The 14,618-nt window shown below is 47.2% G+C and overlaps 1 protein-coding gene across 4 annotated transcripts in view; it reads left to right on the top strand.

Annotated features, from left to right (window-relative positions):
• LOC144721563 (transcription factor COE3-like) overlaps nt 1–14,618 on the top strand; it is a 95,944-nt gene that overhangs the window by 16,349 nt on the left and 64,977 nt on the right. For all 4 annotated transcript variants that reach the window (XM_078599279.1, XM_078599277.1, XM_078599278.1 and 1 more), the window contains exon 6: nt 21–89. In XM_078599279.1, coding sequence (XP_078455405.1) covers nt 21–89 — 69 coding nt within the window. The remainder of the gene's footprint in view (nt 1–20; nt 90–14,618) is intronic.

A 14,618-nucleotide genomic window follows, 5' to 3' on the forward strand; every position in this document is an offset into this window, starting at 1 on the left:
TCTTGCACCACTACCACCAGCCGCTGCTGCGACAAGAAGAGCTGCGGAAACCGAAACGAGACGCCGTCAGATCCGGTGATAATAGACAGGTAAGCGGGTCGCCGCCACCTGCTCCGTCACCACTACCCACAAATCGCTGCCTTTGCCCGCCTCTCCCCCAACCTCCCCCACCCCCCCCAAGGGAGTCGCGTTGTGTCGGGGGTTTAGGGGTAGTGGTGGGGGGAGGGGGGCGTCCCTGGCCCCCGTGAACCTCTCATCCAGTCCCCTAGTCCCGACCCTCCCTGCCCCATCACCACCACACCCCCAACCCCCCTGGGCTCCTGGTCGCATGCGGGCCCCTATGCGCAGAGCGAGGTCGCCCGTAATTAGGGATGGGATAATTGCTGGTTTATCTCGGAGGCAGCCGTCTCGCCACTTGTCGTCGTCGAGAGGGTGAGTGAGGGATGTCATTTAGGAATCACGGGGTTGAGGCGGGGGCGCGTGCACGCGCGCGCATTCAACCCCTTTTTGCGCGCGCGTGCTTTTTACGCACTCGTTTTGTCAATATTAAGCGATGTTCACGCACGATTATGCCGGTCACCCAACTGTGTCGCGTGTTATCTATCGCACGGCGTTTGATTGTGAGGTCGTTGATGGTAGGACTCTTTTTCCACTACTATTCGTGTTGTGTTTATTATGCTTGTTGTTGTGGTTGTCGTGAACTATTTGTACAGCGAGTACGAAGAGCAAAAAAGTTCCACATATGAGCAAAGGATGGGCGTTAAATTCCGTGCACTGTACAGAACGGACACTCGGCACCCTTGCGATTCGAATGGACACTCCAGGTCCTCTCTATGCGTGCGCATGGAGAAATCCACACGCACCACTGCAGCACCCCCCCCCCCCACAGTGATCGCTGGACACATAACCAAGGCGGAAAGAGAGATGACTGGACATGCTGCTATCCACCACAAAGCAGTTACCTTCACCTTGCTTTAAAAATGATCTTTGTTGCTGTATCGAATCACTGAGCGGACCCCCCCCCCCCCATGTTATAATTACGCCATACGATTACAAAACGCAAAAAGATGAAGGTTAGGGGCAATTATTTTCAAACACGCTATTCGCGTAAGATCAAGAATGCCTCCTGCGTTTTCATCATTGTGAAGACGGCCAGTCCTAATAGCAGATGTTGCTCCTTTAAAAATGCTCTCTGCTGCAGTCCAGCTGGGAGCACGCAGTGATGTCAGAATTCACAGATGGTGATGGTCATACAATAAGCCTGGATTTTGTAGCCAGGGGCCGTGGTGGGGGGGGCGTGTTAGGGTGTGAGTACAGCTCAGTATCAATTCCAAGGGTCCAACGATGCAGCCGAATCTCAACCCCCAACCCACCCACCCACCCCTCTCTCCCTTGCCCGTGCCATGCCTGGAGGGGAGGGATACGCCTGGCGTTAGCGACAACACCCTTTAGACAATAGCGGCTCCTGGAGTCGGGCGGAGTTGAATTCGGTGGTGGGTGTGGTCGATCGGAAGAGCCCCGGCACTTGCTTGGGGGACGGTGGGGTGGGGGGTCGTCGCTTCCAGCTGCCGCGTGTCTGTGCCGCGCTTCGCGAGCGGCGTTCTCTGTACTCGTTGCGGCGGCCGCAGCGGTTGGCGCGCTGCGCTACGGCCACCCGAGTTCGATTCACGCTCACGGCCAACACAGAGTGACGATTTAACTGAATCGGTCATGGGCCTCCCCTAGGTCGACTCAACCTTAAGTGAGCACCTACTGCGATGTGTAAACATCGCCACTCGGGAGGCAAGGGTGGCCGGGCGTGGTGTTGGTCACCCACCTTCTCGTGTGCGCGCAGAGACTTCATCGGTGCTCGCTAACAGCACTTGTCCTAAACAGTATGCTTACACTATGAAGGGGAGGCTTTGTGCGTGTGTACGCGGTTGTTGTTGGCTTTAACCAAACTTTGCAGAGAATACACGAAACAACGCTGTGGATGTGTGCGTTTTCAATTGTATGTAAGGTAATACACCGTTTATTCTAAACTATTTGCACAAGTTACTCTTGATGGCAGGAACAGCTTACTTTTCCAGGTTTAAATGAACCAATTTCTACTAATCGATAGAGACACAGGTGAACAAATTTGACAAAAGCTAAACAAATCCTTCTCCACGTTATAAAATAGCAAAAGGCTAGGGTAAGGATGCATCAACGATTTGGCAAAACATTGGCCGGCATGCTCTCAGCAGGATTTGCTTAGTCCACGGCAAATATTTTCACGTAAAAGCTTCTGCAGTTTTTTGAGACGGGGCGAACACGAGAGCTTTAAAATCAAATCTCTGTGAGTCTGTGACTGTTCCGTGCAAGGCCCTTTTGCCTTTTTTTGCCAAGTGTGTTCTTTACTCCCAATGCCAGAGTTCGCATGAAACAAACGCATTCTACATGATCATCATCGCAGTAAAACTCAGACTCTTGAGGACACTTGGGGAACCGCGGTTGGCCATCGTCGGATTGGTCAGCGGTATCTGAAATCGCCTAATTAAGAATGAACAACTCCTAATTGGGAAAATCAGGACTTCCAAAGAGTAACAAAAGATTCCTTGTGACGGGAGTCTCGGCAGGGGATGGTTAAACGGTCAACCCCTGCCGCGCCCTGCCCTCCACCATCCCCAACTGCTGACACGCGCACGCACACACTCACACATGCACGCACCAGTGTTGATTGATGTCCATGTCAAGCGGTGCCACCTACACCGCACCTCACCACATGCTAAACTCATTTCCGGGCTAAAGGGATACTGCATGCACTCCAGCCAGCGCTGCCTGCCTCGGTGTGTCAGTTGAAATTGACTGGACGCTTAGCAGAGCTGACCAGTGCAGGCCATAGCTGCATTGCTTAGCACTTTACTATTTTTTGTTTGAATGCATTGTTTCGCTCTTGGCTTAAATGCACTCGCGTGCACGAGGAATGGATGGTATTCTTATCCGTAAGGAGAGATAGAAAGGAGTGAATGTCTTAACCGAAAACAGCGAACTTTCAATCCTCCATTTTAAATGTATATCTTTTTTCATGATACATTTAACTTCGTGAAAATCGTCTTCTCGTAATTGCAATATTATCTCAGCTTTGAGAAAGAGAGACACGAAATATGATTGTCACGTTATATATTTTTTTCTCAAGTTGAGAAAATAGTCTGCGAGGAGGGGAGGGGGGGGGTCAAGAGAGAGGTTGCCATAAATAAAAAGGTAAACGGAAAAACAACAAGCGCCGTGATTGGTCCCTGGTGACATCACTGTCAGGGGGGTTGGTGGGCCACAATGTCTGGTGCTCCCCAGAAAAAAATTCCGCATGCCCACTATATAAAGTATCTCCTTAAGGCTCGCAATTGGAGCGTGACCAAAGGCGTCTGCTAGGAAGCGATTTTTCACCGAGCCTTGGAAATTAATCTTTAGTTTTTACCCCCCACTAACCAACTTTCTTTTTTCTTCCATGTCTCTTGGGTGCAGTGGTGGGGTGTGTGGGGCCCGTGTTGAATAGGTGGATTGTAGTTTGGCCTAGAAGGAAGGTGGCCAGCAGGCAGGGTTACGCCACGGTGGATGACGTGATCTGGCACGTACGCGTGCTGGGCGAGCGGAGCTGATTTGTTCTGTCCAGCGCCGATAGTAAGGGATTGGGTTTCAGCGGCACATGATAGCGTGGTAAGACCCGCGACACATTGCACGTGTACAGTACGGGCACATGCGCTTCACTGTACATCTGTGAAATCCGCGTTTGGCACGACTGCCACGCGCCTCGACGTGCACGGCTGCGCCGACGCGTGCACTTGGCACCTCCGCAAGCCGCGTGTGGCTACGCCGCGTGTGGCTACGGCAACACGGGTGAGGGACAGTGGGACATCATGAATGCCTCTTTGCTGTATACAGTGTGGATGCCAATTTAAAAATTGTCAAATATTCCTCCCCTGTCCAATTTAGAGGAACGGTAATTTTCATGTAAACTCAGTGGAGGGGGCATTGACACACGCGACGTGGACCCCCCCCCCCCCCATCGCTAACTCTGATATTTAGCATTTCTCGATTCGTTACTTTATTTGTTTTGATCTTCGCATTTTGCCTGCGTGACCTTCTTTTTCATCACGTCATCCCTCTGTCTCCATTTTTTTTAAGTTGTGGTCTGCCTGAACAAGCATTTCTGCCTTCATTTGACATCGCCGTTGCCTCCTGTGGCGTGAGGGCCCTTAAACGGATGTTTTTTTTCTTGACTGCAGGCAGAGGCTATTGATTCATTTGGTGATTTACAGAGAGCATCAGACGTTCGGCAGACAAGGAGGGCTTCCTTTTTAGCAGCACATGGAAGAAGCGGGGGGAAAAAAGTCATGGAAAATTCTTGCAGAACTTCCGTTGCTTTTGTGCGGGGGGCGGGGGGGCATCTGTTTTTTCATTTTAACATAGAATGATAAGAAAAATGGAAAAGGCAATGCATTTCTGCTGCAGAAGCACATTGTGCATTAAATATGCGTAATATAGGCTTCAAGCGGACAGCATTTTTATGCGGGGAATGCGATGATCGCAAAGGAATAAAATTAAATGAAACCGTTTCCCTCCGAAAGGAGATTTCATTTATTTAAAATCAATTAAATTAAATCACATAAAACTATGTTTTAAACATTTAGGGCAAAACAACGGTGCCATGTATTATTTAATTTACATACACAGTATCAATTATTAAGGGATCTCTCCTTTGCCGAATGTAGTTATTTAAAAAGAAATAAAGAATTGCCCTGTTTAATGGTTCTTTTGAAATCCAGTGTGAAATTACACGCATCTCGATAGGCAATGCATCAGGCTAATGCAAGCATACAAAACACTTAGCAATAGTTGTCTTTCGTAATGTAAATATACTGTACATATGAAAACAATATTATCTAAAAATATGTTGTAGTGGAATTGTGTTATTTAGTTATTTTTTCAATCAAACTCATACCTGCAAGATTCTGTACCAAATTAAGCATTGTATGCACACTTGGTGTAAAACATCCAGGGGGAAAAAAATATCGAACAATTTTGACGACATTCACATGCAATATATGTGTAACGTTACGTGGGTGTTGCATAAATATGCATTAGAGATCACCTTTTTTCCCTTCCTATTAATAAAAGTGTAAGAAATAAATTGTAATGGGCTTCATATGAGGCCCCTGCTTTGGGACGTGCAGCCAATTCCTTGATGAGTGTCGCTCATGCGGCAAGGATCGCCTCTTGTAGCCCGTCCTGGCGGTGCATCTGGAAATGTGTGGGTGCCGCTGTGGTGCCTGTAGAGATGTTTTCGGTGGTGGTGGTGTGTATTTGGAGATGTTTTGGTGGTGGTTTTGTGTATTTGGAGATGTTTTGGTGGTGTATTTGGAGATGTTTTGGTGATCGTGTGGTGCCTGTAGAGATGTTTTCGGTGGTGGTGGTGTGTATTTGGAGATGTTTTGGTGGTGGTTTTGTGTATTTGGAGATGTTTTGGTGGTGTATTTGGAGATGTTTTGGTGATCGTGTGGTGCCTGTAGAGATGTTTTTGGTGGTGGTGGTGTGTATTTGGAGATGTTTTGGTGGTCGTGTAGTGCCTGTAGAGATGTTTTCGGTGGTGGTGGTGTGTCTTTGGAGATGTTTTGGTGACCGTGTGGTGCCTGCCGATATGTTTTTGATGGTGGTGGTGTGTATTTTGAGATGTTTTGGTGGTCGTGTAGTGCCTGTAGAGATGTTTTCGGTTGTGGTGGTGGTGTGTATTTGATGTTTTGGTGGTGGTTTTGTGTATTTGGAGATGTTTTGGTGCTGCTGTGGCGTATGTAGAGAGGTGGTGGTGGTTTTGTGTATTTGGAGATGTCTCTGTGCTGGTTGGGTTTAGTGCCGTAGCGTGGTTGGAATGTGCCCTCGTGCAAGGAATGAAATGGGACCCCCTGTCCGTATTTCCACCTCTGTTGCCTGGCGCCGGGCCCTTCTAGCCTGAGAGTCCCAATGCAGCTGCGTGGCCTGCACACTCAATAGCTGCATCACTAGCTGGGGTATATTCGGAGGCGTCTTGGTACGGGAGGAGTCGTGCCACGTCTCTTGGCTACGCATTGGGAGTGCCGTGGGTTTGGTGAAGCCATAAGGGTGTGCGTGGAAGCATGGTGCCACATTTGTTGGTGGTGCGGTGCCTTTAGTGGAGCCGTGATGTGCGCGCGCGCGCGTGTGTGTGTGTGTGCGCGATCGTGGCGCCGCACGCGTTGGCCTAGGCGTTGGCAGTGCGGTGCGTTTGGTGGAGCCGTGGTGTGCGTGTGAGTGCTGTCACGTAGGGTTGGTTTACAATGCACCACCCCGCGCTCATGAGGGCCACAGTTGGGCTCGGCGGTCGCTCGTTAGATTGGCCACTTCTCCGGGCTCGACGCCACCTGCTCCCCTCACATAATTACCCCCCCCCTCCTCCTCCAGCACTCCTGCCCCACCCCCCCCCCCCAACAAAATCCGTGGACTCAGCTCCGCCTGCCATTTACCCGAATGCCCAAATTAACCCGCGTTATTTTATTATTGGTGGTGTGTCGCTTATTTATTTATTTAATCTGCTTTTGCCGAAGCCCTCTCGCCAAATTCAAGGTCCACTGCATGCCTGTTTCCATAGCGCCTGTGCACTGGCACACAACACAAAAAGCGTTATTTTTCAAAGGACACGTAACAATTTGTTATTTTGGCACGTTTGCATCTCTCAGCACTTGGCGCTGTAGAAATTGTAAGCTTTCGCTGTGAATTCTGGTATTATTACAATGGCTTTGTCTTTTTGGCTCGGATTGCCCATTATAAATTTACTTCATTACAGTGTGCAATAATTTTAGCGCAAACGTGCAGAACCCTGACAAGGGTACTTTGTTATTATTAAGATAAATGATTGGAGTGTCACCGAAACAGTTGTTCTCAAGATCCTTCCCTGATCCCCCCCCCCAACAGCCCCAACTCACCCCCCCCCACCTCTCTGTTTCCTCCGTGCCCCCCCACCACTACCCCCCCCCTCCCGCACTCTTTCCTCATAATGTTTTACCGCCTTTTTCCAACCACTACATGCAGTTTTAATTTGAGATTTTTTTTGTTGGGTTTTTTTCTTCTTCTCCTCTCTGGGAGCCAGATCCAGCAATAAAATATAAAAAACACATGCGGTGGGATTTCGCCGTTTCGGCTTGGCCAAAAAAAAATCTGTGCGCTTCGTTCTTTCCTCCACCCATTTTCTGTGCGACTGAGATTTATCGTTGTAGCTACACTTGTTTCATATTAGAGAATTATGCACCCCCGCCTCTAAATGGGATCAATATGTCTCAGTTCAGATCCTCTGCCCCCCCCCCCCCCAGAGTGGCCCAGGCACTGCTGTTCCTCTTGCCGGATATCTTGTGTGTGTTTTGTATTGGTATGAGCATGTTTACAATTATGTGTGCGGGCCATATGTGAACGGAATCCAGTGCCATTTAACGGTGCTTTGCCAAATACGTAGCAATGGACCATGCTTAAGAGGGTCTCAATATGTACATGTTATTTTTAAGCTGTGGAATTAATAAAACATTTTAAAGTCATTTACTAAACAAATACGATAATAAAGATGAATTTCCAAATGAAATTCAACAATACGTAGCATTTTCCACTTTTTATTTCTTTTTTAAAAACATTAATCTTTTAAAATTAATTTCTAATCGAGATTGCCACACGTACAAGAAGAGCCTCTGGTCTATTGATGTAGACACTCTCTGCAGGTGACGTGAAAGATATTTTATCAACACGGGAGCGGCCGGCAAAGCGACCTAATAACTTTGTCACGGGCCTGCTTGTGCCTCAGAGTAAGCTGTAGCGAGAGGCGCGGTGAGTGAGCGTGCGGACCCACGATCCGTCGCGCGGTAAGTGCTTGTTTAGACGGGAATTACCCTCATAAATAATCGGTGCAGTTCACGAGCGTGTGTGCGCGTGAGAGCGAGCGAGCGAGAGAGAGCGAGAGCGAGGAGGGCGCGAGTGAGCACACACCACGTGGTGGCTGGTGGTGGTGGTGGTGGCGATATGCTTGCTCATGCGACAGCTTTGTCGCGTCGGTGGCAGGGTCCCGGGGCAGCGGCGGGCGGTCACGTAAAATTACGAGCGAGTCCCGGGGTGTGTATTTCACCTGTCGGCGCCGGCGGTGGCCTCCCCTGCCGTAATGATGCCACTCCGCCAAAGTCGGCGCATATAATTGGGCACTCCATTAAAATTCGTGTGTGTTTATTTTTGTTGCTTTTTCGTGTTATCTTTTTTTGTTTAAACAGGGTCAGTTACAGATTTATTAAAAAGCCGAAAATGAAAAACACCACATGCTTCTAACTATATTTTCTTTGATTTGTATTGTCATTCATTTGTAGTTTGATCAATGTAATAATAACATCTAAGATGTATTTCCATTCCCCTGTGCTTTTGATCTCTGCTTTTACCATTGCATATAGCACACTGCTTTTGTACACATTAAGGTGACCTGATATATGCACAAATGCCAGTTGTTTAGTAAACATTCCGTCCAGCCGATCAAACCTTTGTTTTCAAATCTCAATCCCAGGTCTCATTACATGTCTATATTTATCCCTCCCACAAACATGCAGAGGCTTGCTCGTACAAACACACACCAACGAGATGTTATAGTGGTGTGAGTCCCAGTTGATTGCCAACTTATTAAGCTGAAAACCAAATTACCATCCATACAATTCCCTCACCTTCAATTCTTTCTCCTCTATTTCTCTCCGGCTTTGATTAGAGAACTCATTTGCTTAAACCGTGGTCACAATGCCCTTACATCACTTTTCCCCATTGTGCTCCACGCTTTATCAGGCCAGCCCTCTATTGTAGGTGTGCATCCAAATACATGCAACAGCGCTTGCACATTTGCCTTGCTCGAACACTCGTTTCCCTACTCTGTATCTTGCTCGCTCGCCCGTTCGCCCGTGCTCACTGTGTGTGTGTCTCTCTCTCGCTCTCTCCCTCTCTCACCACGCTCGCGCTCTCTTGCATGCCGCTGACTTGATTAGTGTGAATCCCAGTTGTTTTGTAAACTCATTAGGCTGAGCCTCCACCTCCATCAATCACACAGCCGCGAGGTGGCAGGGTCCCCGGTAGGTGCGCCGCGACCGTGGAAATGCTTTTATTGTCGCTTGTAGGCGAGCGCTCGACCCCATTACGCTCTCCCGCGGGTCTCGGGTCAAAAGTTAACACCTAGCATTTAGTGGCAGGCCGAGGGTGCCTTCTGGACAGTGCCACACGCACACAGCACGCGCGTTCACGCGCGCACGTGGAGGTCGGCGTGTGTGCGTGTGCGCGTGCGTGCGTGCCCATCAGGCGCAATGAGCTCCGGAACGTGGATAGCAGTGCCCGCGGTCACTTTGACGGGTGGCGTGATAGAGCTTTTGGAAACATGCAGGTGTGTCTACCCTCACCTCGTCAGTAGATACTATTGGCATCGTCCTACTTTTCACCTATTGCAGGATCGTGCGAGATGGCAACGGTTTGGGGAGGCCTTCATCCAGCAGTAGATCGATCATGGCTGTTGCTGATGATTAATTGTTTTTAATTGGCGTATGGATTTAAAGGTTTATTGTGTCGTTACTATGTTTAATTTTGATTGTTTTGGAATTTCCTTTTGAACATTTCCACCTATTTTTTCTTCCACCGCATTGTATATTTGCGTGTTTTTTGTGACCCAGATCTCCATGGACAATGAGACTCTTAGTCCTCAACTAGGCTCGATCAGAAATAAACTCTCCGTCCGTTTTAATTTGAAAAAAGAAGAGGATGCAAAATGCAGTACAATAAAATACAAGCACAAACCATTTCCAATTTAGCTGTCGTCTTCACGGTGCGTGAAACACTGACCGAGCCACTTTATTATTGCAGTTTGGTTAACTTGACGGCAGTGTTTGTGTGCGATCGTAGAGCGAGTGCAAAGGTGTGCTGTGCAGAAATAACGGTGGCTAGAGACAGAAGTTGTGGTCTAGCTCCGCGTGTGTCTTCGTTGAGTCCTGGCATTACTTAATCCCTCATGAGAGAATTCCCAAGCCACTCACTCCAGCCATGCCTGTTTATTTATCTCTGCGACCCACAGATCTGAGTTAGCGGAGGCCATTCTGATCTAATGAGCAGCAGACACTAGAGGCTTGTTGGTGGTGAGGTTACTTCTGGGGCTGGTAGCCTCCAGGCTGTTGTTGGGACTGAAGGGGTCTGACCCCACTTACCTCAGTGCTATGGGAAAATGCTGTGGATTGGCTCTCGCTTCAAATATTTAATGTACTGTAATCCACACACTAAGGACCTCCAAAATGCTACCAAATTGGAATTAGATTCAGTATTTTTTCTCTGTTTGAGCTGATATAATGCGTAATAACTTTAATTACATCAACGAGCCAATACAATAGCTGCTAAACTCTATTATACATTTCTTTCCATCGGTCATCATATTTCATGTCACCGTCATGGAACAATATGGGACAGTTGACATGTACTTACAAAAGTAGTAGGCTGTTTGAAATGTTTTTTTGGGGAGGAAATTCACTGAAATGGGCATGGAGCCATTAATAATTTGAGGCCCTGCTGGCACGGGTGGACTTTCCACACACACACACCTTCATGCCACGTTCATACACGGAGATTGATTGACAGCACAAATGGTCACAGCCGCCCGAGGATCCAAAATCACAAGCGAGCGCCCTGTCCCGTTGGCCGGCTATTTATTTACAGCACACTGATCCTCCCACCTTGGCAATCTGCGTTTCCCCTGAGCACAGTTTTCCTGGGATGTTTTGGGTTGGATGAGAAGGTGGGGTTTATGGCAGCAGATGGGGGGTTGTGGAAGAACGGAGGAGAGGAAGGGGGGCAGGGTGGTTGGGCGACTGAGGGTGGTGGTAACGGTGGGGGGAGGTGGTGCTTTTGAGCAAGACGTGATAAGGGAGTCGGCTAAGGAGCATTTCCGACACTTTGATCAGGCGTTGTTGCTCTTTTCTGCTCAAGCGGTGGACTGGAGATTGTCCAAACGGTAGCGGCACACGAGCTTATCTGGGCATTCATACGCGCATGCGATTGAGTGACTGACAGATGTCTATTGACCTTCAAGTGTGGCGAATAATGCCTACCTATGAATTGGTGCTAATCGCACGAGAGCCATATACAATTGCATCTGAATACATTACATTTGTGTGACAGCTTTTATTCAGTGGCAATATTTTTTTTGTATTTGGACTTCCAATATCTTTGCAAACACAGTAGCGCATGTTCTATTTTTTTTTCATAGTCTCATAAAGTTTGAATGAGAGAATCAATCATGTACATGTCTGAGATTTTTGAAACACGCATAAACAGCACACTGCACACCTGCGTGTGTGTGTAGTATACAACAGGGCAAGGAGATTGATTCCTGCAAGAATAATAGTGGACGTATACAATTCCACTGTGGAAAATCCATGGCAGAATTCATGATTCTTTTGTGGGCCAACAATCATGGTAAAACATCTCTGATTGGAACAGGGGGTCTGCCATAGAAAATTTGTGCAGCAGAATGAAATGTAATTGCAATTATTTAGCGAATCTAACTGAACATTTGCATTTATTGATAATTATTCGCATTTATTGAGCGCTTGGCTACTGAAACAGCATCTCAAAGTGCTCAGCTAAGCTTTGGCTATTGCAGAGCTTAGTGAAGCATTGTTCATTCCAGTCAGCCAAAATGTCAGATCTGGACAATTGCAGACAGTCAGTATCACCATTGAAATAAAGTAAACTAAACCATTTTTATTTTACCAGGTAATGCGCTCTTTTCAGAAGCGACCTGGCTACAATTGATAGCTCAACGAAGCGGCTTATCGTGTGGAAATGTATAGCAGCCAAATATTATAAACGCATGTTTCTAAATGTGGAGGAAAAAACCGGAGGACCCGGAAAAAAATCCATGTGACCACGGGGAAAACATGCAAACTCCAAATGCACAGGCGTCAGGGTCGGGATGGAAGCCACAACCTCCTGTATACCAGGCATTGCTGGTGCCGAGTGTGTGGACTTGGCCCAATACCATCGTGATGCCAAAACGGTGTTCAGACAAAAAGGGAAGGCCCATGGTGCCTCGATGGCCTCGTGGAGGACAACCTGAGCACGGTCCTTCCCAACACCTATGCGCTGCTGGGATGCGTGAATCATCTACGTGTGTTAGCTACAGCTACGCAGCATATACAAATAGCTGCCCTGTGTACATGCTAGGCTATAGCCAATGCTACATACACACTTTACTGCTCCTTGTATATGCTAGGCCATAGGCAAGGCTATGTATATATAATAGCTGGCCCGTGTACAGCTAGGCTATAGCCAAGATCACATATGCACATAGCTACCCCTTGGATATTCTACCCCCCCTGATGATTTGATGATTATGTTAGGAATTGTATTAGATTTCAAGAATGTCTTCACATTGCCAGATTTCAAATGGTGAGAATCTTCCAGCTCTAATAGACAGCATCTAATGTTTTCAAATAAAATATATTGAGAGGATTTTTCTAGATGTATATCTAAAACAGTGCATACCTTTAAGCCAGGAAGTAGTGATTGGGATGGGCTACCGATAATTAAGACAGCAGATGTGGGCACTGGCCACTAAATGAAATTTGGTCATCAATCACTCGTCTCTCCTACTCCTCGTAAATGGACGCAGGGACAGATAAACAAAGGGGAGCGGAAAGACAGAAAATGCAGTGACTGGACAGGGGTGTGCAGATGTGCAATCTGGACGTGCTCAGAAAGCGCACAGATGGGCCGGAATATAAAAAGAAAACCAATTCATATTGAGTGCATCCATTTGATCTCATCTTCGCATAATTTACACGTTTCTCTTTTGCCAACTAATATTGAACGAAGCCGCTAAAGATGACATTTTATATTCATCGCTCAAATCTACGTGGAGAGACGCGAAACGTTAATTTGAACCCGTCATTACGAGGCTAATTTCAAACGGAATAACAGTTCTAATTTGCACGCGAAATATTGCACGGGGATCGTCACTAATGTGCGAAATTAAGTAGCTTCAGAAGGTTCCGTGTGGGCTTTGCCATTGTCTGCCAAGTCGAGGCATCTGCCCCGAAGCTGAAAACGAATTGAAATGAGATATGAGCTCAAGGTCCTCTATTCCACTCTGCCAGGAGGGCTTGGGTTTAGGTTGCGGCCTTCCCGACAGAGATATTCCAAACGTTCACGCCCACCTCCCCCCCCCACACTTCTCTATTATCAGTCCCCTGACAATTCGGCCTTATCTGATGCTTGATTTCCTGACCAGAAGCACATGGTGGCTTCTGAGGGTGTTGCGCTTTGTGTTTACGAGCAACGGAAGCTGCCTATTGTTTCTTTAAATACCAAAGTAATTGTGCGTCATTTTTTTTCTTTCACTTTTCGGTTTCCTGACGATTCATCCTTTGTTCGACCCCTTTTTAGTTCGTGTAATATTTTCGATTTTACGTTGATGCTGAGAATAGATCGTGACCTTAAGAGAACCGGATCGTGCGAGGGGTGGTGCTTCCCACGCCAGAGCAGCGGGCAGGTTTTATGTCTACGTACTGCCAAGCCTGGCGCTATCCGATGTTGTGGGTGCGTGTATTTGGTCTACCCGGCGATAGTTTCCGCATTGCTACGTGTACAGTAGGTTGCTCGAATTTCCCAAGCCCCGTGGTTGCTCAGATTTCTTTTAATTTGCAGCGGAAATGGAAATTGGGCTACCCCACCTCAGGAAAAAAAATGTTGAAACAGTCTAAACACACAGGCATTCGGTCCAGTGTTTTCAATGCATTTGGACTGAGTGAAGTTTGGAAGAGATGCATACTTTTCTTTCATACGGGGAAATGGTTGGCAATTTAATGATGAAACTGGCTTACGGAGATATGTAAAGACAAGATACAAATAAAAAAAATGTCAATGGCTGTGGCTAGATTTAATTTGATATGCTTCTCTCATGCCTCAACATGAAGCCAATTGAGTTCCTTGTGCACATTCACATTTTGGATAACATGTGTTTTTTTTAATGATTTCAGTACACCCAGTACATTTCTCTATTGCATATAATAGTACAGGCACACGTACAGTCCATTTGCCAATCCACTGCTGGATGATGGCATCACCACGCTGTGTTGGGGTCATGGCAACTTTTTGACCATACTTCAGCAATCTGTTCAGTTGGTGAAAATGGGGAGCATAGAAGTGGGTGAGCATAGCAGTACTGTGGAATAATGTATTTTGCTGCATTCTCATTTGCTGCTCATCACTTAGGCCCATCACAGCATCTACCACCTGCTGACGACGTTGGTGATTGCCCATCCAAGCACAATCCAGTATTAAGCACTGCTTAGCTTCCTAGATCTTGACAGTATCGGATGGATAGTACATTCCTAAATGAGTTGATGGTGTACACGTTGACATTAACTGTATGGTGGTTACTGTCAAGCATGTGTTTATTCAACAGCAGCCGCAGTGAAATGTAGTAATTGTTAGCGGTACTGCAGAGGAGAAGTTGAACAGACACGCGTTTATTTTTGCTGTAGAATCCAAAGGGATGTTTTGTGCAAAAGCAATCGCAGGGTTTGAAATGGCCTTGTGGGTAGTGT

Source organism: Lampetra planeri, chromosome 12 (assembly GCF_965212315.1).
Source record: "Lampetra planeri chromosome 12, kcLamPlan1.2.h2, whole genome shotgun sequence".
Taxonomy (NCBI): Eukaryota; Metazoa; Chordata; class Hyperoartia; order Petromyzontiformes; family Petromyzontidae; genus Lampetra; species Lampetra planeri.